General features: G+C 54.2%; 1 protein-coding gene across 2 annotated transcripts; it reads right to left on the bottom strand.

Moving 5' to 3' along the window:
• Positions 1-1,395: 1,395 nt before the first annotated feature.
• ADA (adenosine deaminase) lies at positions 1,396-24,076 on the bottom strand. Of its 2 annotated transcripts, none has more exons than XM_082491325.1 (11): positions 24,040-24,076; positions 15,864-15,925; positions 12,560-12,682; positions 12,265-12,408; positions 11,313-11,428; positions 8,859-8,983; positions 6,310-6,381; positions 5,902-6,003; positions 5,084-5,151; positions 4,472-4,601; positions 1,396-3,183 (listed from the first exon to the last, which is right to left on the bottom strand). In XM_082491325.1, the coding sequence occupies exons 1-11, from the start codon at positions 24,073-24,075 to the stop codon at positions 3,082-3,084; spliced, it is 1,080 nt and encodes a 359-aa protein (XP_082347451.1). In that variant the 5' UTR covers position 24,076; the 3' UTR covers positions 1,396-3,081. The 2 variants fall into 2 exon arrangements, with proteins under 2 accessions (XP_082347451.1, XP_082347452.1); XM_082491326.1 differs by lacking the exon at positions 24,040-24,076 and adding an exon at positions 17,297-17,359.
• Between the last annotated feature and the right edge of the window lie 953 nt (positions 24,077-25,029).

Genomic DNA, 25,029 nt, shown 5'->3' with positions numbered 1-25,029 from the left:
GGAGGCAGCTACAGCCCGGCTGGGATCGACGGCCGCCGCAGGGACAAGGCAGAGCTGGCCTGAGAAATACTCTCCACTGGTGACACGAGGACCAGCGTCACCCTGACAGCCTAGGGAAGAACCGAACGTTACGAGTTTGAGATTTACCAGAGAAAACAAGGCCATAAATAAGCAGAGAAGCAGCTGCCAGACAGAGGGAGAATTGTCCGGGGGCCTCCAAGAAGCGATGGCCGCGGGGCCAGCGCAGAGGTGTCCGTGGCTCCAGCCCCCACAGGAAACGAGGATTTGGCAGCCAGGTAGCGTCTGCGTCTGCTGTTTTGGCAGCTGCGAGCCAGCTCGGCCGCCGGCGCTGCCGGGATACCACTGCAGCTCTGTGCCCGGCTGGCAGCCAAGAGCCTGCTCCCCTTTCCCCGTGCTCGGGGGCAAAACAGCGGGTAGCTCCTGGGCTTGGCTGACTGCACAGTTGGGTCTTTAAGCCCCGTTTCCAGCTCTCCTCGCTGCCGCTGAACAGTATTTTTGGCTCATGCCGACACAGAGAGAAAGCCGAAAGGCGGTGCGGAGGGACTGTGCACCACGCAAAGACCTCCAGCAGTCAAATGCGGGCTAATCTTAGGCCTCCCCGGTCAGAAAATATCTGTTCCAGATTATATTTAGGCAGACGATTAGGGACCTGCTGGCCAGCAACCCTCAGAGGACAGGCGAGAGGCATCGGGTTGCCCCGCAAGTGGAAGACCTGGCTCAGCTGCTGTCGCCGATTGTGCTGAAAGACCGAGAGCACTTATTTAATCCGGCCACATCCTGACTCGCAAAGTTGCTGAGCACACGGATGCTCTGAGCCCTTCATTTCAGTTGACCACAGGGGCACGCCAGACCTCCCAAAACTCAAACCAAGCACTGAATGATCAGAAAGTCTTTCGGCAATCGCTCCCCTGCCCGAGCTGACAGTGCAGTCCAGGCTGCACCGCTTCTGGCTCTTACCATCAACTGACTGCGCAAAACCCGGAAGACGGGAAAAAAATTGTAAACTATTTTTGATACATCAAAAAAAACCCCAACCTGAGAGTACACAGTGACGGCACTGCTGCTTCCAGCAGTGATACACCTCCCTTCAATTACCGAAGGAAAAAGGACACGTGAGGTTGGAACATCCTGCATCCATAAATCCAACTTGCCCGTCTAGCCGGGGAGCAGGGGCACCGTCCCCCCGGCTGCCAAAGTGCTCCCACCTGGCAACGGGAGACAGCGGGAACTGGGCTGCCAAAGTCCCCCCCACACCTACCGCTTACCCCTCGTGCTCTAGCAGGGGTACGATGGCTCACGTTGTGGACCACAGACCAAGGTTCCTAACAGTCCCCCTTGAACAGAAAGGCAAGAGGATTTATCTTTTAATATAAATTTGTTATTTTATTAAATGGGATTAACAATCAACTGTCCAGAATCCAAACAAGCAACTCTTCTTCAGAAACAATTTTTGGAGAAAAATTACCCAAAAGAAGCCTAGGTCTTACCGCAGTCATGTTCTTAAAAGTGATGCTTTATCATTTGCTTTACAAAAGTAAGAAATTCACTCTCATACCCATCTAGCTAGCTATATATATGTGTGTGTGTGTATGCACCATATACTTCAGAGCTGAGTATTTTACTCAGAAGACAAACATCGAAGCCCAGAAAGAATGGAAATACTCCCAGCACGCAGCTGCTGCTGGCGGAGACTGGACCAGTCTGACACACTGTCCGTGGTAATGGTGACCACGGCCCCTTGTCAAAGGCAACTTTTTGGTACAGTATCTTTGGAGTAAGCATCTTGGCAGACACCTGGGATGCTAAATCACACCACACACTCACATAAGAAAACGATGGTCTTTTCTTTGGATGCACAGCTCTATTGCATATTAAGTAAAAATATTACGATGCGCCAAAATTGCTTGGGAATTTTGGTGAATATTTTTGTATAAATTCTCCACCAAACTGAAGATCTGACTTGTAGCCAGTGTTGTGGCTGAGTGAAAGAAGCAATTCAGATGGGACCCGAGTCAATACGTGACATTGGGCCCTAGCTTATTAATTTATTTATTCAGTTTTAATAGTGCCTAAAGATTATGTCAAGCCAGGAAGAGGGCAGAATGGTTAAAACAGGCAATTAATCATGGTTTTTCCAAGTCCTAAACAAAGATAGAGGAAGAGCAAACTGCAGCTCACCAGAATTCTCCGGGATGAGTACAAAACTGGGAAAAGTCCCAGAAGGCAGATTTTGGCCCAAAATGGTCAAAATACCTTCCAACTTCCTATGCATGTGTAAGCATGGTCATAGCCAGCTGTGAGCACAGCTGGAGGCTGAGCCCAAGGTGCGTGCTCCTGCAGCAGTGACATTGGGAGGCCTGACACATGGGGGTCCTTATCCAAGAAATGATGCCAAAATAAATGTTTTTGTTTTTTTAAATGCCCTTCAGACCTCTGTACGGGCAAGAGCACCAGCTTCCAGCTTGTTCTTGTTCCAGTCTTGTTAGTTCAAGACTAACCCTGGGTAAATACAGCTGTGGCCAAACCCTCCTCCCCACACAGATGAGAATAAACCTGTTTCTGAAGCGTCTGCTCATTCCCTGTCAGCACTAACCCACCTTTTTCCTGGAAAGATGAAGATTAACCCAGGCCACAGTCACAGTTAAAGGGGGTTATTTCTGCACTGCAGACAAGGGCTAGGCAGGACAGATAAAGCAGGGGAAAAGTTTTTTAAAAAAAAAAAAAAAAGAAAAGAAAAAGAAAGTCAGGGAGGTTCTTCTGTTCTCATTTGCGGTACAGACAGAGCGGCAGCTGGAGAAGGGCGTCAGGCCAGGAGGCAGTTTCAGTCTGCTTGCTCAACAGCAAGATAGGAAGCTGGATATTCATTTGGGAGAGTTTGTGGGGGTGGTAGGTAGGTGTATGTGATAGTCAGATTCTGCTTAGCACTGTAAGGGTTAACACAGGGGTGCCAGTAATAGAGACCGACTCTGGGCACCTTCTCCCAGTGCTCCCACTAGCACAGAGGAGAGTCAAGCACACATGGAGAAGGGCCACCGCTCCACACTGGCTCGCAGGGATGGGTCACGATGCATTGGGGACCATCCCGTAGGCTTCGTACAGCGTATTGAGCAGCTCCTGCTTTTCCTTCTCAGGTAAGAAGCTGGACTGAGCTGCGTTGATGTTCTGGGGAGGCAGAGGGGGAGACATTAAGGCAAGGGAGACATCAAGACACATCAGACACGAACACGTGGTTGTGCGCATCCCAACATCTGGCTCTGAGCAGCAACAGGCGAGGGAGAGTGTAAAGTCTCCACTCTGAGATTCACTTCCACGGCATCATTTTACAGGGCAACAACTGCTCTGGCCCATCACTAGCGACAGTCCCAAGAGGAATGAGGCAGGCACAAAGCAACGGCCTTTAAATACTTTGGAGTTTTTAAGATACGCACTTTAGACTGACTCCTACGCTCCCAGCTCCCCTTGGACAGGAGTCTCTCCCAGCAGAGCGGCGGCGGCAGCCTGATGTGCCGCCACCGGGACACAGCCTGGCTCTGCAACGTAACCCGCTCCTCCGTCTTGTGCGGGGACCTTTCTTTTATTACACAGGAACAACCTGGCGTTTGCAAGAGCAGGAGAGGACAGCTGGCAGCAGCAGAGCTGTGGATCCAGGATCCCAGAGCTCAGAGCCGTCCCTGTTTCTCCTTCCAGACCCAGAGAGTGAGGTCTGTAGGAGAAAGGGACTTGTTCCTCCAGCCAGAGCTGAGAGCAGGACGGATGCTCTGTTGTAAAGTGCATCCTGCGCTTCCCAATTCAACCAAGTATCTCTGGAGACACACAGGGGAAAGTGCGGAGCGTGACTCCCAGTGCAAACCGGGAAAGGTTCGCGTGGTAACCAGGTAAGCCAAACTCCCAACAGTTATCCTGTCTTTCTGTCTTGGGTAAGTAATCAGAAAATCAATGACTAAAGCCACTTTTCAGGATGAAATGAAGACACATAAACGACTGTGTGCCAAAACTGAAGCCAGCAGTCGCTTTGTTTCCAGCTCCCTTGTTGCGTACTCGTGCAAAACCCGCAAGCCCTTTTGGAGCTGCTGAAAACTTTTGGGCCAGACCTTGAAATAACCTACGTGTATTCCAAATCCAAGAAAAAAAAAAAACAACAAAACAAAAGCAACGGGCGCCTGCCTTCAGTGGACAATTTCCAGGCTGAGCTGTTCCCCGTAAAGCCCGAAGCAGCCAGCCCGAGTGACGCAGCCCCTGCAGAGCCCCCCCTGCCCTCACAGCCCCCGCTCCCCGCACGCTCCCCGCAGCCCCCCCGGCCAGCTCAGCCCTCCTCAGCCTCCTGCTTACAAGGTCAGCGCGGGATTTTCTAATTTCCATCAAAAACTCTTCAACTTAGACACAAAACCAGCGGGTTGTTCCAGGCTGCACCCAGGACACCAGCAGAGCATCCAGCCGAGGACGGACTCACCACTCTCTTGAAGTCCTCTTCAGTGAAGCCCATGTAGTCCTTCACTATGCTGTAGTCCTTGTCAATGTTGGAGTTAAAGATGAGGGGGTCATCCGTGTTTATAGAATAGTTAGCGCGATCCTTCCTAAATCTGTAAGGAAACCAGGTTGAACTGGTGGCTGAAACACTGGACCCGGCACTGGTCATGGACGTCTCAGGGTAAAGGGCAGTAAAAGGGAAGACCTCGCAGCTGTCCCTGCGCCTTGCGTTGCTGGACACGAACACGGCGCCGGGCTCACCGCTGCCCTGCCCTGATCTGCTTCTCCGGCGGGGTGAGGAGGGGGCATCTCCTACCTACAGGTTCAGCAACCTCAGTTTTCACCCACACACTGGGGCCAGCGGCCGGCGTGCAGCCCCTCGTGGCCCACAGCTCAGAGCGGGGGGGGACAGGACAGCCCCCCCGTGGGACCCCCGCATCCCTCCAGCTGCTCCGGCCCCTCTGTGCCAGAGGGTGAGGACGTACCACATTTTCCCTAAGCGGTTAGATGCGCATTACCTTTGTAAAGCAATAAAGAAGCTATAATCAACCAAAATCCTGCTTAGTTAAGATTGCACATAATTAAGAAGTCTTACTGTGCTACTGGGTGTTTCCCAAAGTCCGGAAGACATGCTCCAGTGAGATAACTGGACCAAGGGCAGACCTGTTTGGGGGAGTTAAACATGAAAACCAGAATCAGCCATGGAGATCTGAACCACAGCTGCGTACGCAGATAGCCGAGCACGCAGGTAAAACCAGACGCGGGGTCGGAGCTTTGTTCCCAGCTGCCCCTCAGCGCTGCTGCGATGGACCGGCGCACATCCCAGAACACGGATGCAAAGAGCCCACAGCCCGCGTGACAGTGGCAGGAGCCCGGGGGATATTTCCCACGGCCGGCCAGCCAGCAGCCGTGTGTCGACCGCATTTAAGAAACCGCCGGCATTATGTATATACATATATATTCCATATATTAGTTGGATACACCCATTCTGGGGAAAAGCCAAGGAAATCTGCCCATGCACGGTAACTCCCAGGCACTTCCACCCGCCGACCAGACAGGCTCCGGTTCAGCATCCTGATTTGTGGGAGGAGCAGCCTGCAGGCTTGAGGTATATAAAACAGTAAATCAGCCCTCCAAAGCCTATCCTCAGCCAGGCCAGGCTGCATTTCTCTCGGCTACGGGCCTCCTGCAAGCTGCTGTGCGGACCAGTGCTCCTCGCGGCAAGGATCCCAGCAAACAGACAGGCGTCCCCACCACTTTTGCTGTGGAGCTTTGGGCACCCAGCTTCGACGGCAAGGTCACCGCACGGGCGGTCAGCACTCGGGTGTCCCTGGCTGCGGCACAGCCCAAGCGAGGGCTGATTTTCCACTCAGACAGCAGCTACCCAGCCGTCACCCCCCCCCCCATCCTTACCTCAAAATGCATCTTTGCTCTCAACAGCTCCTTGTAGAGCTCGGGGTCCTCCAGGACGTGGTAGCCGTGGCCAATGCGCTCAGCCTTCAGGAGGTAAACTGCCTAGAGAGCACGGGAAAATCACGCTGGTGCCTCCAAGCACCAGCTCGGCTCCTGCCTGCCCAGAGACCAGACCCTGCCCCACCACGGGTGCAGCCCGCGCCACCCACCCAGCGCTGGGGAGGTCCTTCTCTGAGCCATCGGGGCGGATCTCTGCCTGGGTCCCCAACGCTCGCTCTGGTACGAATGTGGAGAGGACTTGGGCTCCTCTCTCCCCGGTGCAGGGGATGCAGAGGCACCTCCCAGCACTGTCCCTCTGTCTTTCCCGGTCCCTCCCGCTCCCTGCCCCGAGCCGGGAGCTCCTCGTACCTCCTTGATCATGGCAGGCGGGCCAGCCTCCCCGGCGTGGACGGTGCGATGGATCCCGCATCTTTCAGCTTCCTGCAAAGCAAAGGAGGACACGGTCCTGTCCCATCACTGGCAGCAAGGTCAGCGAACCCCTGGGCCGGCACTGTGCTCGGGGGCAGAGCAAGCAACGGGGCTCTGGGCAAAGAGCCCCCAAATCACGAGCCCTGCAGCCCGAGAGGCGCACGCGCTCTGCTGTAGCACAGGCTGCAAGAGAAGAGCTCGGTAATGCCAGAAGCAGAGAAACTTAGGAAGCCCGGTTACCTTCCCCTGGAGCCCAGCCAGACTCCTCAGGGTCTTTTAATACCGGGTGAGCCCACCGCTGTCTCCTCACCAGACAGCAGCAAACGCGAAGCTCTCCTTCCTCCATCCACTTGCCCTTCTGCATGAACCTTGCAGCAGTTCCCGGCTTTGAAACTTCTCCCTTTTTGGCTGGCTGCAGCCAAGTGTGAGAATTTAAAAGCCCCCAGTGCGGAGACGAAGCTCAGGTGATGCTCAGACACCAAGTGCTTCCCTCCTGTGGGAAGGGTGGAGGCAGCCCAGCCGGGAGGACCCTGCGGGTTCAGCTTTGGGGGCATTTTGAGATGCTCTCCATGGCCATCCTGAAAAACCCTTTGCCAGCGTGACCGCAGACCACCCAGGCTGTGGGAAGCTGCACAGCCTCGAGGGAAGCCCGGCTCCTGGCTTGCTGGAGAAGGGCCACCCAGCCGGTGATGGCGGGCAGGCTGCAAGCCCCGTCTCGCAGCAGACACTCCTGCCGGGCACTCCTTCAGGGCTTTTCACTCGTTAATTTTTTTCAGTTACTTAATTTTCAGCTCCTCATGTGCTGCACACCCAGGCCCTGCCTGGGACACCTACGGAAGAGCCCTGTGCACATCGACCTGAACAGCACTCTGTCCTCCCTACATATAAGTGAGCGTTGACTTTTCCTAAACAGCTATTTTATTTTGTTTTTACATTTTTTAAAATAACAAAATCCCTCTGGCCGAAGTACCAGACCAACAAGAAAGACAGACTCACACCAGCACTGAGATTTTCCACTTGTTTCTACATGGGATGAAGACAGACCAGAAACTCTTGTTCCCTCACTCCCAAGACAGGCATCCCTAACTATCCCAACAGGAGCCGGGGAGACAGAGGGGTGAGGAACACCACAAGCACCAGGACTTCCCCACTAAGCCTTCTGGCCACTGAGGCCTGACCCACCATCCACTGCATCCCGGAGGGAGCTTGTATCTAACGTCCATCCATGGGCATATCTTCCCTGGAGCGGCTTAATCCCTTTTTCAACCCATTTGTCTGAGGACACATGGTGCTTCCCTTCGCTTCTCCTCCAACATCCGCTGCCTCCTTGGACATGGTGGTCCCGGGACCCTTGGCCGCACGCTTCTGCCCCGGTGCTCCTCCGCAGGCAGCGGCCACTGTTAAGCTTTCGCCGTTATCTGCTCTTTCCCCTCCAGCAGCCCCAAGAGCTCCCAGGCAGAACATACCTGCCCGAGTGACACCACAAGCCTCTCCGGTTTCCCTGGATGCATTACGTACCCCATGGAGCACAGCAGCACTATTTTTGGGGACACACATCCCTCCCAGGCAGGCTGAGAGGGGCCGATGCCCGGGAGTGAGGTTTGCATCAGCATCTGAGAGCCTGGGTGAGTCCCTGGCACGGAGACAAGGCGCATCCTTCAGACGGGGAGTCTGGACCCGGGTACTGCGGGCGGGATGAGACACACCTGCCCGTCGGTTAATAAACCCCTGTGCCCGCGTCTCAGTTTAGAAGCACTCGGTCATCCAGCACAGCAGCGCAGGCAGAGCCTGCATCGGCTCCCGCTGACGGGGGCAAAGACCCGCAGGAAGCTCCGTGTCATTTCAGCCCTGAGCGCTGCTCGCAAACCACCGTCCTTTTCGGCAGTGACGGTGCACAGCCTCTTCTCCCACTGAGGCAGGGGACCAACAACCCCGAACTCCCACCAGCGAAGAGCAGCGAGGCACAGAGCCTCCCCTTCGAGCCGCTGCGGAGCGCTGAGGTCGAGGGAGAGTCTCGGATCGGGCTCCTGACGCCATTCCAGCGTTCCCATTTGAGATGATCAGATAAAAGCACTTCAAATGTGCAGCTTCTTCTCTGCTCCTCGGGTGATTTCCGCCAGACTGGAAAGGCCAGTCTCTTCCAGTCTCCTCGGCGGTGGTTTCGCCGAGCCCCAGGAGCAGAGCCCAACGGTGGCAGCGGGGTGCTGCCCCGGGGGGACACAGGCTCCCCGTCCCTCGCGTCACACCCGGTGCTACAGGGTAGCGTGCCGAGATCCAGCTTGAAGGCCATGTTTAAGCAACGATGCCTGCCATTAATCATTTAGGAAATATAAACAAATACTTTAACTAAATGTTTTTAATAGCTGCAACGAATTTCTAAGCTGTCCCAGCTGTTTGCAGCCTGAATAATGTACTGCGCGTCCCCTCACGCACAACCCCTCAATATATGTTTTTCTTATAATTTCTTTCAAGCAGCTTATTCGACAAACCTCATAAGCCTTCTTATGCTCAGAGGTATTCTCCACCTTCAGGGTCTCATCCCCAGCCAGGTCGATGGCCACCACAGAGTTGTTTCGGTACTTCTTGCAGAGCTCCACCACCTCCGGAGACCAGCCTGGAAGAGACAGTGCCAGCGTTCAGGAAAAAGCATTCGTAAGGGTTGCACCTTCAGCATTTTTCTAAACAAACCCTGGTCCTACAACTAGAAGGCTTAGAGCTATCTTCTTTGGTCTTTCCTAAAATTCGACACTCAAAAAGAGAGCTAACGAACTCCTAGAAAGGTCTGCCATCTTCAGGCAAATAAAAGCTGTCAACTGATTAGTCCATTGTCAATGAAAGGGAAATCAAATGCATTTGCCAGCTATAAAACTGCTCTCATCATGTTTTTCTGCTCACTTTGAGCACAGGGAAAAAAAAAAAAACCAACAACAAAACACCACCAAAACCATACCCCTCCAAACACAGTGGTGATTGGTGCAGTTGGCCCAAGGTGAGCTGAACCGCACAGCCCCGGCGCTGTGACACGGTGTGTGGGAGAAATCCCTCAGCTCGCCCTTGAGCTTTCACCCCGTCCCAGGCTGGGTGAGGGCAGGGAAAGGGAAGAACCGTCCCGTCGGACGTGTTGTGTCGCGGAGGAGTTTGGGCTGGGAGGGAACCCCGGGGGGGCCCTGTAGGAGTCAGCCCTGCCCTGTTGCAGAGCGTCCTCGACTCCCCCAGACAAGATGATGGATGCTGCTCCTGGTGGGAAGGAGCTGGTCGGCCTCCTGGAAGGCTGATATTTAACACTCACAAAGTTCTATTTTTTGGCATCAGCTAGAGAGAGAGTAACAAGTGGCCAACACTACTTCAGAGTTATCTCCGATCAGGACAGAGGACAACCTCTGAGAAAGGGCATGCATCTACCAGCTCATAGAGCACTTACCCTTAGCAAAAAGGCCAAGAAACAGAGATAAACGGTAGTAGTAATTATTAACAGGCACCTGCTGTGTACATACAGTTCCAAAATCATAAGAACACATAAGAAAACGTGTGCAATTTCATCTTCTTTTTTCATTGGTTTCCAACTCCCTGGGTTAGAGCCATTCTTTTATTAACAAGTTTAATATGAGCTAGTTCTGGCTGGCACCTCTGCCTTTCTCTCAACAGTTCATAAATTACAGAGTGGCTTCTCACTGTGCAGCACATCCCGAATGCGGTGCTAGAGCCTCTTGTGCCCAGTGCATCACCGGCTCTGGCTAAGAGTGCCCTGGGACAGAGGCGGGAGAATGCACACTCGGTTGTTGGCACGAGCGATCCCTCCTGCTGTGCAAGCGCACGCTCCACGGGCCCTCGGGTGCTCCCGCCACCTTCTGCATTTACCACTCGTGCGTTGGCAGGGACTGTAACTGCAGAGAAGTGCGAAAATGCCTTACAGCTTTCCAGTTTCTACAATGAGTAAAGTTTTCTTCCTAGAAACCGGAAATTTAAGGGTCAAGTTTTCCAAGTATTGTTTGGGGTTGATTGTGCAGGCAGGAAAAAAAAAAAAAAAAATCCACTCTCAAATCTCCCGGTTTCCAAGAATATAATTTTTCACATTTCTAGACACAAATTAACCGTGTATTCATTAGCAAAAATCTCCACCATCTCCCCTACTAAGCCTACATAAAACTGCTGCAAGATATGAAGACATTCAAGTCATATCTCAAGTCTTCACATAGAACAGCTACTTCGCATAAAATCTTGCTCTGACTGCATCTTTCCCTAGAGAAAGATGCTCAGAGAACTCAGCAGCCCAGTGAAACACTGGAATTTGGGTTTTCTTCCTATTCTGGATCACACCACCTGTTACCGATGAAGTTCAGAGCTGCTGATTTCATATAAAAAAAAATATATATATGGGAGATTTAAGTATATTTGTCTTGTGTTTTCAGCTTAAACCAGCAGAGGCTGCAGCCAGCAGATTCTCTGGCTGACCCATGGTCCGGGCCAATGAAGGAGTGTGCTGCTGTAGCAGCATGACCACGGGTAGGGAAAGCGCGAGATCTCATGCCTGGTGGTCCTCCTGTGACCGTTTGCTCTCGGACCCACCAGACAGTTGTGGCAGATGCAACCACTCACTGTGGCAACAGCTTCAACTGGTCCAAGGAGAGCTCCAGCCTTTGGGCAGGGAGTGAGGTATGAGCAGGAATCACACCTCCCCCAGGAGAGGAGCGAAGAGCCCTTTGTCTCTCTAGCAAGACCTTTCAGATACTGGTTGTACCCACAGGCCCCCACTCTCGAGGATCCCCACCAAGAAAAAAACCTAAACTACTCCTTCTCAACACTGTCTGGTCCCACATCACACCCAGGGCCACGGGACCGGGGCTTTGCCCACGTTTCTGCGGGGACCTGAACCCAGGGGACGTCACCCCCCGCCACGCGTCAGGGAAGGGGAGCAGAGCAGCAGGGGAGCTGCAATACATTACTTGGCATATGGCGCATGCAGCATAGAATAGACCTGGCTTTGATGCGGAAATCCCTTTCTCCATCCTGTAGTCCCTGATTTACGAGGTTAACGACTTCATCTGGAGTGAGGTCTCCCCTGCAGGGAAGAAAAGCCGTCAGCGAGAGGCCGGACACCCACCAGGGAGGCAGGCGGGAGCTGCGGATCAGCCCAGCATCCCCACGGGACACCCCATGCAAAACCCGATCTGCCCAGGGTCCCACTCGCCATAACCTCCAGAGGAGCCCGATGAAACCGCCCAGAGCCGAAGAGCACCTTTTACACCCGTGCCATGCCCGGATCTACCCGATGTCGGGCTCAAAAGCATGGCAAAGATTTAGAAAAGCCTCGGGGAACCGGATGCCAATCCCGCCCGAGCAGGGGAACCCGCTCTTTGCCAGAGCATCTCATTAGGGCACACAACAGCCTGCAGCCGGGCAGGGGCGAGCACGGGGGCTCAACAGCCGTCACAGCACATTTTGCAAGGGGCCACAGAGCCCGGCACTGATTTAGTCAGAGGTACGCGTCACAGAGGGGATGAGGAGATGTAAAGAAGGGACTGGATCGCCAGCCCCCTCCAACACTGCCCTCCGTCTCTGCCAGCTCAGGTTCACGTTTTGCGGGCAGGCAACCCACATCCGAACGCCGCTTCCCCTCGCACAGAGAAGGGCTGCGGCCAGGCGGCCGAGCACGGCTGCTCTGCACGTGCAGAATCGGGTGCCCAAAGCAAAGGGCATTAAATCACAGCAGTACACAGAGATATTGTAAGAGGAAAAAATCCTATCGACGGGGAAGAGAGGCGGAAGAGCGCCGGCGCTCGCTGCGTTGGAAAAGAGAGGAGATTCGGTTACACCAGACTTCGAACACATGCTGGCTGCCCTTCTCCACGCCCGACCGGCCACCCACCGGCTCCCCGGCATGGCGGGCTCACTCACTCGGTTTGGCCCCAGGGGATGGGATCCACGCGGCAGTTGGCCAGGAGGTGAGGGCTGTACCGGACCTCCACGTAGATGACGCCTTCTTTTGCTTTCGTCTCCACCAGCTCGTAGGCGATCCTCCTCACCGCCTCCCGGTCACCCCTGCAGGGAGACAGTGGGATCCATCACCGGGACTCGTCCCCCTCGGGGATGGGCACTGGGGACAGGCGAGGTGACCTCCAAGGCTGAGCGACGTTAGCCAAGAGGTCCTGCCAAGGGTTGTGGGGGGAAAAGCAAAAAGCAGGGTACTTACGCAATGGCAGGCATGTAGTGATTAAACTTCTCTAGAAACTGGGTAAGCGTCAGCGGTGTTTTGTAGCTGACATGCTTCAGGAGGTCATCAACAGTGCTGCCGGGAAGAGGAACCCCTCTTTTCCTGGAAATGAATCCACGTGTTACTGACAGGGAAAGCTATCGCATTTTTAATCAGTCCATTTCATGCAGCAATCGCACCCCGAGCTGGCAGCATTAACCTCCATTTCTTCACAGAAAAGATAGGGCACACGTTGTCCTTCCAAAATCTCCTCGCAGATGCGGCCCTGAATCTCAGCGGGGAGGAAGGCAATCCAAAACACAGGCAAAGCACAAACAAATCGAAATACAAGCCCAGACTGACCCGACAGGAACAGAGCCAGAGCACGTTTTCAGCTTAAGAAGGAGTTCATCTAAAGGGGCTCTGGATTATTTCTTGGCACCTCTTAGTCCAGGCGGCAGAATTGCCAAAATTCTTTAGAAAAGTTAATTTCCACTTATGCAGGCTCAAAGGATGAGAAATAGTGGGGACGCTCGCAGGCCCAGGATCACGCACGCAGAAGTGTCGTGGCTCGCGGATTTAATGCTGGCAGCTCCTGCGAGCGAGCCGGGTCCCCAGCCCACCATCACGGTGGCAACTCCTCCCACGCAGCACCAAACTAACAACCGCTCTCACCAAAGGGATGAAGACGGTAAAGCCCACCTAAACTCCTCCAAGAGGGAAAAGCCTGTTTGTCCCTGAAGCACCTGGAGTGCCGGGTGGGTGGAGGTGTCCCCTGTGGGGTGACAGCCGGGCTCAAGGGGTCTGTGAGCCGAGGATGCCGCACGCTTCCCAAGCAGGCTTTGCCACCCCACAGGCTGTCACTCTGCCACGAACGCCAACCTAAATTAGGAATAATAACTAGACATTTGTTTTTAATCCTCTTTCCTGCCACAGCGAATTACAGCCGATTGATGGATCTCTCTGCTAATAGAGACAAAACGCCGCAGACAGCTTTAGCGTCCCGATGCCACCAGCCGTCCCCATGAGCAACCTGCAGGGAAGTGGCCCAAACGACCCCGCTCCTGGGCCCGGCAAACGTCGCTCATTCTCTGCTCGGGCAGGAAGGAAACCAGCCCCACGCTCAGCCGTCACATGCAGTCTGCCCAGATTAAGTTGCTGGCGCTCGGCGGGGGACGTTCATCCCTGCCAAGGCATCGGTTTTCCTTCCCGCCTTGCCCTTTCCATGGCACTGACGCATCACTCTCTGCTCCAGGAACCGGCCCGCCTCCTCCTTCACTTACCCAGGGAAGGTTTCCTAAAGCAAAGCCATTTCCCTGACCCCTTCCATGTGCTTTCCGAAGGACTGTCTCCGCGCAGCCAGCGGTGACGGCACTTTGGGATGATCCGCAGACCAGAGACACTGGGGTCAGGTCTCCGGCTGCGGCGCTCTGCTGGATCTTGCCAGCGTGGCTTCGGGAGCTGCTGCTGTCCCATCCAACCCACCTGATAGCAAAGCTGCCCCGGGGGAACGGGCTCGTGCCCGCTGCCACCTCCGCGTCCTGCCCAGAGCCACCTCCAGCCCCGGGCAGCACCACACGCACCGTCCCACCACAGAGAGGGCACCTCTCCCGGGGACACCCAACCCCAGCAGTCCTGTGAGGGGTCTGCCATGGCTCTAAACCCTTTGGCTGGGCAGGGGGGATGCAAAGCCTCACCCAGACCTGAAAGAACCGGGAGCCAAAATTTCTAAAACCAGCCGAGTTCAGCCAGTGCATCCCAGCAGCTTCGGGTTATTTGTACATGGTCAGCCACCACCTGCCAAATTTATTTCCAGCTCTTTACCTTTAAAAATAGACCACAAGCAGCTTTCTGCATCCGGGGTGAGGTTATTAAGGCAGTCCCTTAAAGGCAGTCCCCACGGCCTCCCGCACTGCCCTGTTGCTCCTGCATTCGCGTGAGCGCTAGTTTTAAAGCCCGTGAACAGCACAGCCTTGCTCCACCCGAGGGCTGGCAGCTCCGGGGGATGCCAGGGCTGGTTAAAAATAAGAGAGAGCTCAGCACACACTTGGGCAACGAAGGTTTCTGCCCTAAGCAAGAGAGAAGCACCGGATCCTCAGATGGCTGGTGCCTCCCGGGCTTCAGGGCTCCTACGACCCTCCTGGGGGACTACACTGGCATTTTTCCATCGCTGGCAGAGGGACCCAGCACCGACTCTTCTGTCCATCGGGGTCTGCAGCCCTGCAGCCCGCCAGCGGCACGGGCAGGGCCAGCAGGAGCCCTGGCTCAGCTCACCGTGCCAGCGTCCTGCAGCAAGCGAGATGGACATCTCTGATCCACCCTCCTTACTCTGACAACGCTGCAAAATGTATGGCCGCTCCCTGCAGAAAAAGCCACTTTAGAAAGAGTATTTTCCCCTAGGATCGCACTGCCTTGCAGCCCGCTGAGCTTGCAGGGTGCCAGAACCACTTCCCGTCCTCCTCACGCCTGATTTCCTCCCCAAAGTACCAGAGTTGTGCCTAAGAGCTGTTTCCCGAAATCTTTAAGCTGGCCACTTTCTCGATCTGAGGTACCTGAGGGTATCTGCTAGCTGGAAGAAGCCTTACGTTTATTTGGCTCACAACCCTGGAGCCAGGTCCTCGCACCAGTTAATCATTCACCCCGGCGCTTCCCACACAAGCTACACCGAAGCAAGAAGACGTACGTGGGCTCTGTCAAGGAAACAGCCTCCCTATGTCGCCGCCAAGTCCCCGGGTCGCCCTCACACGAGCACGACTCCTCGACTGCTGACCCTGGGCGGACAGCCCGGGGTTCAAGGGCGCAGAGCGGCAGGGCAGGGAGGAGCACCCAAGCTGGTTTTTCCTCCCCAGACCGCGGTACGGCACCACCACCAAGCAGACGCTGCCAGCCGGCTTTCATTTCACTCGCTTTTGCAATTAGGAAGGTGAAAAAAAGAAATGAGAATACACTGACTCTGCCGCTTCCCGGGTACGCTTCAAAGGCCGTTTGTGAGACATCTTCTCGACTCCTCTCGCGGTGGCTCCCCATAGCTTGGGAGCCCACAGGACCCGGGTCGCCCTCCTGCTGCCGGCGCAGCCCCGCTGCAACACTGGGCTTTGGGAAGCGCTCAGCATCCTCCCACCGTGCAGCTGGAGGACCGGTCCACGCAGAGATAAGACCAGCGCCAGCCAGGTTTGCTGCCGGCACGGCGGGGGAGCGCTCTCCCAGCCTGCCAGCCCAAGCTCCTCCGGCGGAGAGCTGGGCAAGCGCAAGAGATGATGCTTCCGCACGGCAGCTCCCCGAGTTTCTTCCCCCCACAACTCACCTGCCGAAGTGCAAGATCGTTTCTGGTCTAATGGCTCCATCCAGGTGGACATGAAGTTCGACCTGCAGTAAGATAAGGAGAAGTCGGTGAGGTACACTTAGAGCTGCAGCAAAAGTTGAGAGATAAGCAGCTGGTGCCAACACAGGTATAAATGCAGCCACTGCGGGGACAAAGTCATGATAAGGAGGCACAAAACCATTTTTAAAATACCATCGTCATCAAGTTTATTTTTCAATATCTAAGTATTGCCTAAATATTTTCTTACTCCTGCTGCAGCTCACACATTTAATGGATCTTTAAAAACTTATTCTGTTTCCAGTCATTTTCAGGAACTGCCCTATCCTTATTTAGCTTCCATGGTTTAGAGTTTGGGAAGAGTGAAAAAAGCAAACCCCAAACACCTTCACTTTCCAGCTTGCTCCTTCTTCAATTCGCAGACATCCAAGCCCCAATTAACTTGCTAAAAGTCACTACACAAAAACTTTGACTACTCTTCCAAGAATCAGCTCCTGATATATTGTTAATTACTCAGCATTACCAGAGCTTACAGGCTTTCTAATCCTACACACGGGGTCAGTAAAAGGTGCTGTAAAAAATAAAAAGAATAAGAGTTGCCCCGCAGAGCTAACAAGCTGGTTTCAAAATAAAACACTTAAATTTTGACTCATTAAAAACGGGACAGTAACTCAGATCTCTTCACTCTCGAACCCTGTTTCCCGATTATTGCTGAAACAATGGATTTTGGAGAAAGAGCCCCAGAAAGGCAAAAGCAAGCTTTTTCCATTAGGCAGCTGGGGCTTTTGGAAGAACATGAGAAATGTAATTTGGAAGTCGAACTGGGAAGGAAAATATTAGCTGTAAAATGTTTCGGCTAGATCTTCACATTTCCAGAACCGTTTTCTTTTAAGCAACAGAATAGCCTACAAAATACATATTTAATTTTTTTTTTCATAAAACTGTAGAGCAGCAACTTAATACACAAAGTTCTTGTTAGCTATAACATTGTGCAAATTTTGCTGTGCAGATGATCGCTGCAGGACGCCGAGGGGAAGAATTGAGAGGGATTCAGAAGAGGACTGGATATCTGCAGAGATAGTTAAACCGCCCAGGGTTACTAATTAAAACCCACAAACCCTCTGGCGTCAGGGTATGCATCAAACAATAACTACGAGGAGCTGGAAGAAAAATGTGTGAGCGGTTCCTACAAGCAGGGCAACGCGTATCTGTCCACCTTGAGATCCTATCGCTCTCCTCCGAAGCGCCCGCGAGCAGCTGACGTGAGCTCCACGCCGCTGGCCCGGCTCCCAGAGCAGCACTGGCCGTGCCCATCTCCAGGAGGGGCACTGATGCCCACGAGCTCGCTCCCATCCCCACCTCCTCCCGCAGCCCGAAACGGCTGCCACGCAGGCAGAGACACCCATCTTCTGACTCACAGACGGGGTTTTCATTGACCGCTTCTGCTGCAAAAGGCCACCATTGCTGGGGTTCAGGCCACCTCCGTAGGATGGCCATGAAGCTACCACCGAAACGTGCACCAGCGGGATGCAAACTGCAGGTGCCGGGCTCAGGGCAGCTCGAGCCGCTGATCCTGCACCATTGCAATCCGCCGGCCCAAGGGTCATGAATATCCCCACTGACCCCCCTGCTGGCAGGTTGTAAAAAGATACCCCTGTCACTTCTCCTACCCTTAAGACACGATCTGAATCTACAGGGATGAAGGTTTGAAAAGGGCAAAACCTGATCCTTCCCCCCACCTCGCGTTACTCAATCCTGCTTATGAGGACTAAATGTCCTGAGAAGCAGCAGATAAAATAACAGACTATGGACACAATCTGCATCGCCAGATGTGGACGCCTGGCACGTTTTCCGCTCTTGAGCTCCGATTCCTATTTCAAAACCACACAAGCTCCATTCCTTGAGGTTTTCAACAGCCCTTGTGACCTTCTGATGGAGTTACAGGCTTGAAACTTGCTCATGCTGGATATAAGAACCAAGCGAGCCGAACCTACTGAGGTCTTCTCACTCCAAACATTTCTCAAGCATTTCCTGCAAGAACATCCCAATGTGACACTTCCATCACTGTGAAAGCAAATTCAGTGGTGCCCTTCGCCCATGCAAACCCCCTCCTTCTGCCGCTGCTGTGGGCAAGATGCTTGTAAAGCAGCGAGGCTCCTCTCCAACACCAGCAACAGGCTCTTCCTCCACTGCTGTGCACTTCTTCGGCTCTGGAGGGACCCAAGCCAAGCGCTAAGAAACTCTTGTGCCATGCTACTCAACCCAAAACTTTGGGGGGGTTCCTCAAGATCAGTGCGTGGGGGAGTTGTTTTCTGCAGCTGGGAACTAAGCGAGGCTATTTAGATTACCAGGGGACGGTCAAGGGAAGAAGCAAAGGTGTGCCTACAAGGGTCTCCACCGAGAGCTGGCCCCAGATAAGGACGCAATCAGCGGAGGCCCGAGCGAGCAGCTCGGCTCCCCCGGGCGCTTTGCTCGCAAATCCCGCAGGTTCCCAGGCCCGTGGGAGGCTGTTCGCTGCAGATTACACCGCAGCCCTCCTCCTGCCTGTTTGTTTTGGGTAAACAAAGCACAAGACTTTCCAGATACAAGGGGGTGACATGACCTTGCTTTCAGTCAAGGAAAGTACTCAGATAAAGATGAAAGAGTTTTCCCTGGACTGTGGCTCCTGGAGACGATGCCCGAGCAAGCAGAAATAAGGTGAAGGCAGGAGCCCGGTGCCTCTTCCAGGGCTCTGCTCCTCGGCACACGAGAGGTCCACGCACACGTGGTCTCCCACCCCAAGTCCTCCGGTTTATTTGGAGAGGAAGCCTGCGCACACAGATTGAACAGGGATCTCAACACTCGGTCCAGGACCCCGACAGCACCACGGGCTGCACCAGCGCTGGAGCCTTCAGCCACGCCAGGACCAGCGATCCAGGACCAGGACCAGCTGCCTTTCTTGCAGCAATCCTGGACGTGGGAACGTTTGTTCTGATGAAGAACGAGAAAGCAGCAGAGCTCTCAAACGCTTTCTTGGGGCGAGAGCACTGCTCTTCCCCCCGCTGCAGAGGGGACCCTCAGGGCCACCTCTGCGTAGCCACCCGTCAGCTCTTCTTCTGCACCGCCACAGCGCTGCAGCTGAGGGCGAGTCCGCCAACCGGCACAGTCGTAGCGCAATGATGCAAAGCATAGTGCAATTCAATAGAATCTCTGAGTTTCACTAAAGAGTTGCCCAAAGCCAGAGGGACGAGTTCAAAAGACGTAACCGGCCATAAATTGTGCGTCCTCAGCACAGCCAACCCCCAGCAAGGCTGTCGGAGCAAACCGAGCGCTTTCCATTTTTATGCAAAAGTTTTAGCTCAAGCACGGCACGTGACTCGTTAGAGCAGATATCAGCAAGTTGGTCGGATTTTAAAAAAAGGAGAAGTTTTAAGGGCTCTGGCTTGACTTCTCTCTTCTGAAAATATTGCAATGTTTTCTCTGAAACTTAATAAGCTTCAAAAATAAATTCAAACACAAAATGAGGTACTGCAACAAATATGTTCCGTTGAAAGATCAAGTCTGATTATTTTCAATTTAGAGTGAAATTAAGAGGAAAAAGTTAACCAAACATTCAGAGTATTTTCAGCTACAGTCAACCCAACAGAATTTCTCCATTACTCTTGGGTTTGCTCAGCAGACCACGGCAGAGCAGTTAACTGCTCAGTTCACCTATTATGTAGCACCAAAAGTACCGTCCAAGCTAATACATTGGAGGGGATTTCTGCATTAGGTGGGTCTTTTTTTAAATATATACAATGAGTGAAGTCAGCGCTAACATCATGGTAAAAGTAACACCATCCTCACCTTTTATTTTGATGGTTTCCAGCAGTTGTTAATAGATAATCCAGGCAGCCACTAAAGTTGCATCATTTTAAAACCCTTAGTGGTGACTTTGCCCGGGATTATTTATGAACACATTAAAAGGTGATAATTTAAAGTTCACTCTATTGATCTCAATAACTGAAAAACAGAGTAATTACAGCTATAATTTGTCAATTGTTAGATACACGTGGCAGGAAAATGTTAATAGAGAGCAAAATTCAACAAGAGATAAGACGAAATGCCAACCCCTGCAAAAAACCTGACCAGCGCTCCCCAAATACTGGTATTATGAAAGCGCAGTCGGGGGCCAACCTCTCCTCCTCATTAACTCACCACAAACACTATTTAGAAGCACCAGGTGAGCCTGGACCAAGAGGGATGTGGAGTAGAACAGGCACAGTATTATCCTCAACCCTGACGACACCCACAAACGCATTTTGGAGCTGAATCTGCCACATACTGCGAGGTTTGAGCCTTTAAAAGGGAAACGTGGGAGACCACAAGACCCACCCGCTGCTCCACGGCAAGAAGTATTTGTGCTTTGGAGAGAAGCATTCACACGACACACGGCTTTGGTGAGTCAGGAGGAGGATGCTCCCATGCAGAGCAGCCTTTAGTCCTATTCCTCCCGGCACCAACCGCTCCACCGACCTCGGTATGAGGCTCCTGGCGCCATTAATAGGTGATGGTGGCTGTGTGCCACCCTCCTGCAGGGACAGCCCGGCTGCGTCCCTCCCTGAGCCACGGCAGAGCTCACACCCGCGCGTGGCTGGAACGAGAAAACACTTCGGAGCAGTAAAGGGAGTCCTTGCACTTTGAGCAGCACCGGGCCAGCCGCTTACCGCCACCACGTTTGACGAGCGGAGCCGGGAAGGTTTTGCTTGTGTGTGCCTGCAGAGCAGGGCTGAAGGAACGAGGACGCACTCCACCGCGTACGGTACAGCTCAGCTCCACGCAGCCTCGAGCGGCACCAGGGTTTGACCCGTGCCAAGACAGGCAGGGGTCAGGCTGTGCTGAGGTGGCTCAGGTGGATGAGCCAAAGAAAACAATCATCCTCAGCACACCCTCGTGCACTTACACTCTCCACCATACGGATCGCCTTTTTTTATTTATTTTTTTTTTTCCTCAAGTTTTGCACCCAAGGTGAATACCTGTGCTATCAGCTCAGCAGAGATCACAGAATTATCAGAGTTGGAAGGGACCTCTAGAGATCATCTAGTCCAACTCCCCTGCCAAAGCAGGGTTGCCCAGAGCACATTACTCAGGACTGCATCCAGGCGGGTCTTGAAAATCTCCGGAGAAGGGGACTCCACCACCTCCCTGGGCAGCCTGTGCCAGTGCTCTGTCACCCTCACCGTAAAGAAGTGTTTCCGTGTATTTGAACGGAACTTCCTGTGTTCTAACTTGTGCCCATTACCCCTCGTCCTGTCACTGGGAACCATTGAAAAGAGCCTGGCTCCATCCTCCTTCAACCCACCCTTTAGATACTTGTACGCCATAATAAGGTCTCCCTTCAGCCTTCTCTTCTCCAGGCTAAAGAGTCCCAGCTCTCTCAGCCTTTCATCACAAGGGAGATGCTCCAAGCCCTTAATCATCTTAGTTGCCCTTTGCTGGACTCACTCCAGCAGTTCCCTGTCCCTCTTGAACTGGGGAGCCCAAAACTGGACACAGTATTCCAGTTGTGGCCTCACCAGTGCAGAGTAGAGGGGGCGAATGACCTCCCTCGACCTACTGGCCACACTCTTCCCTATGCAGCCCAGGATTCCATTGGCCTTTTTGGCGACAAGGGCACATTGCTGGGCCATGGATAATTTACTGTCTACCACAACCCCCAGATCCTTCTCCTCCGAGCTACTTCCCAGCAGGTCCGCCCCTAACCTGGGCAGGTCTGTCTCGAGCAGGGGGAGGCTGCAGCACGGCCGGGAGCGGGGCAGGACGCCCACCCAAATCCCCCGGGTGCAGCTAGTGCTCTGCAGCGCAGTGGGCACCTTTGGTCCCACGCGGGTTTGGTCACCAGGTGCTCTCCCAACCATCGATGCGACACACGCAGCTACAGCCGGTTCTGGCCATCTCTCCCAGTTCCCAAGGACGAAGGGCACATTAGTGACAACAGCCTCCCGTTGGATAGGACAGGCCCCGGAATGCCGTGACACACACAGTGTGCCCCAGGAGGGCTTGCAGGAACTCCTGCCCAGTGCCACCTGAGCTTATTTGGGAAACAAGCATCCAGGGACAGAGCTACACCAGCTGCTGAGAAAGTCAGGTCTGAGCCCAGAAGTCCCCATTCCCACCCTGCTCCCTGCAACATGCCTCAAGGCACATGGGGGCCACAGGAGAAAGAGCCCCATGTCCCAAAGTCCCTGGGCTGGGGCTGGCCTGTGGGGAGAGGAGCCAGCAGCGAGCGAGGACACCTCCTCTGCGCTGGTTGTGGAGCAGAGAGGGGAGAGGCTGATGGTCGGCGTCCAAGGAACAGCAGTCCTTTCTGCTCTTTCATGGCCTACGATAAGCAGGGTTCAAAGTCACCCTCCCGCAGCTCCCCGTCCATCCCCTGCAGCAGCCGGGAGTCAGCGAGTTCCCGAAAAACATGGGGGCAGCCCCGGCCCCACGTTCAGCCGTGGCTCGAAGCTGCTCCGGTTACCAGAAACATCTCTAAAACACAAAACTGATCGTTCCCAATGGCAGAGGGTCCAGGGGAATGAATAGGGCTCATTAACTGACTTCAGACCCGTTTTTTTTTCCCAAGCCTGACTTAGCAGGTTCACAGGACTGAAAGGGACTGCCTGACTCAGGAAAACCAGTCTCATAATTGCCGGCACCCAGACAACAGAAGCCTGATCTTAGCGATCAAACCCTGCACATTTTTTCCCAGGTCTCTCTCTTCAGCATCCCACTCTCCCACGCACTGGAAAAGTAGGAAGAAGCCCAAGTGAAAGAAGAACTTAACTTGCTTCGCTCAGCCAAAAGTTTAAAATGAGTGGGGTGAACCACCAGCTTTTGGTCTTAGTGGAGCCGATGAAATGCCAGCATCTCCCAAAATTGAAGTAGCCTTAAAAAAGTTTAAAGCATTAACAGGTGTCTATGCTCCCGTGATTTCAGCATCAAGCTTTGCCTGCTATTGCACGGGTCACCTTCCCCGAGAGGGAAACCTCACGCAGCGATGGAGCGAAACACAAGTCAGACCTGTGCACACAGGCTCTTCCAAGTACGCTAGATGTTTCTGGTGTGAGCTCAAACAGAGATAAATGGTTTGGGAGTGGTAGGGGATGCAAACAGTGGAAAAAACAACCAACCAACCAACCAACCCTTTTGGGCTTTCGGAGACAATCTTCTTCCCCAGGCAAGCTGCATGCAGTGTCCACCACTCAGGTTCTTCCAGGGCAGACCACCACAACACCCACATCACTTTGCTTGGTCTCCTGTGCCACGGCCCCTCGCAGCCCACCGAGAGCCCAATCCTGCCTGGTCGTCAGAGCATGTGGCCAGGCAGAGGAAACCCATACACCGGCTTACCCAGACCGCAGCCTAAGAGCTGAGCTCTCCTGCAGCACGGGCAGCGCTCTGCCATCGGATACAGGGTTATGACTAACCACATCTACTTCATCTTCTTCCTTCTCAACTCTTTTATAATCTGATTAATAAATATGTTACTGTGTGATCCTACTTGAGATGTATTTATGCAGCACGTGGTGAGAGTTAAAGACTGGAGCGTGCTCTGACAGCAGTCACCAAGATGGTATCTCGGGTATCTCAGGAATAACCGAACTAAGTGTTTAAGTAAAAAAAATTCCCACCAAAAAATAAAACAACAAAACCAAACCCCCAAACGAAAAAAAAATAAAAACCCCGAGAGAAAGCGTTTGTTTCAGTAGACCAAGGCAATGGTTAGTGTGTTGGATCCTTCAGGGCTTGCCAGCCAGGCTCCCGGCGCATCTCCGGCCCGGAGCAGCTGAGGGACCTGCACTGCTCCGGCGGTGGGATGCCGGGATGCCCGGGACACCCGGGGCAGCCCCCGCGTGTCCCTGCGGGGAGCACCGGGCCGGGGCAGCACAGACCCCGGTCGGTAACACCGAGTGCGACCTCAGGGCACCCACCCTCCCGGCTCCGCCGCCGTGCCCCGGGGGCATGGCTCCCTCCCACGGCACTGCGCACCGGGGCACGCCCCGGCTCTCACCCCCGGTGCACGTCCCGGTTCCCAGCCCCGGTTCACGGCGCCTCAGCCCCGGTGCACGTCCCGGTTCCCAGCCCCGCTGCACGGCGCCTCAGCCGCGGTGCTCGCCCCGCTCCCAACCCAGCGCCTCCGGTAGCCCCGCCACCTCACCTTAGGGTCGCCGAAGACACACAGACCCCGCTCCATACCGATACCGCTGCTGCTGCTGCTGCTGCTGCTGCTGCTGCTGCTGCTGCTGCTGCCGCCGCCGCCGCCGCCGCCGCCGCCGCCCCACACCGCACCGCTCCGCGCCCGCCGCCCGGCTCCGCCACGCCCCGCCCCCTGCCGAGATGGCCCCGCCCCCTGCCGGCCCCGCCCCGCCCCACGGCATGCCGGCGGGCAGCGCTGTCTGTCCCCTGTCGCCCCCGGTCCCCCAAATCCCGCCCGGGAATGTCTTTCCCTCCCCCTCCGCGTTCCCTTGGGGCGCCCAGAGCCCGGGCGGGGTCGCTCCTCCCGCGATAACATCGAAGGAAAGTACAAAGCGATAAACCAACAGCTCAGTCCAGTGGGACTGGAATGCGATCTCCGGCTTTGATTGCAGTCTTAAGCCAATGCAGCAATATTTTTTTAACCTAAAAAGGACTTAATTGTTCAGCTTAGGAGCACTCATCCCTCACCCCCTTTCCTGCTTTACAAAGCTGCTGCTCGGTGACGCAATTGTTTTGTCCGATGGCTTTTCGGACTCGTTTGGTCCATCACACACCTGCTTTCAGCTCCTGCAAACTCATGCTCAGCGTTTCATTTCTTATTTATAGTGACCTAGCCATGTTCTACGCTGCTCCTCTGCCTCCTGCCTTCCTCTCCCATAGGTGATGCTCGTGGCAGCCCGCAGCATTGTGGGACAGTGGGGAAAAAGTCCCGCTCTTCCCCGCCGAGTGTGGCTTCTGTCGTGCTGGAGACAGCAGAGCTTTCAGCCGCTCCAGTCTTGGAGCATCCACAAAGTCACACCTGTTGAACTAAAGGCAAATCTGCAAGGTGGAACCACTCCCCAGAGTGGGCTTTGAAGAACATCCCTTGGGTGCTGGCACAGCCCCAGGTGAGACGAGATCCAAGCTGCCTGGAGGGCCTTAAGCAGGCAGGTGATGTTTCCAAAATAGCTGC

Source organism: Vanellus vanellus (genome assembly GCF_965231255.1).
Source record: "Vanellus vanellus genome assembly, chromosome: 15".
Lineage (NCBI taxonomy): Eukaryota > Metazoa > Chordata > Aves > Charadriiformes > Charadriidae > Vanellus > Vanellus vanellus.
Note: the sequence above shows the minus strand (reverse complement) of the source record. Positions and strands in the feature narration are given on the sequence as shown.

Coding starts and splice junctions, on each gene's coding strand:
- ADA (XM_082491325.1), bottom strand. CDS start 24,075: ATGGAGCGGGGTCTGTGTGTCTTCGGCGACCCTAAG. Junction 12,409..12,559: donor CACTACATGCCTGCCATTGC/GTAAGTACCCTG, acceptor GTCTCCCTGCAG/GGGTGACCGGGAGGCGGTGA. Junction 6,382..8,858: donor AGCATAAGAAGGCTTATGAG/GTTTGTCGAATA, acceptor TTTGCTTTGCAG/GAAGCTGAAAGATGCGGGAT.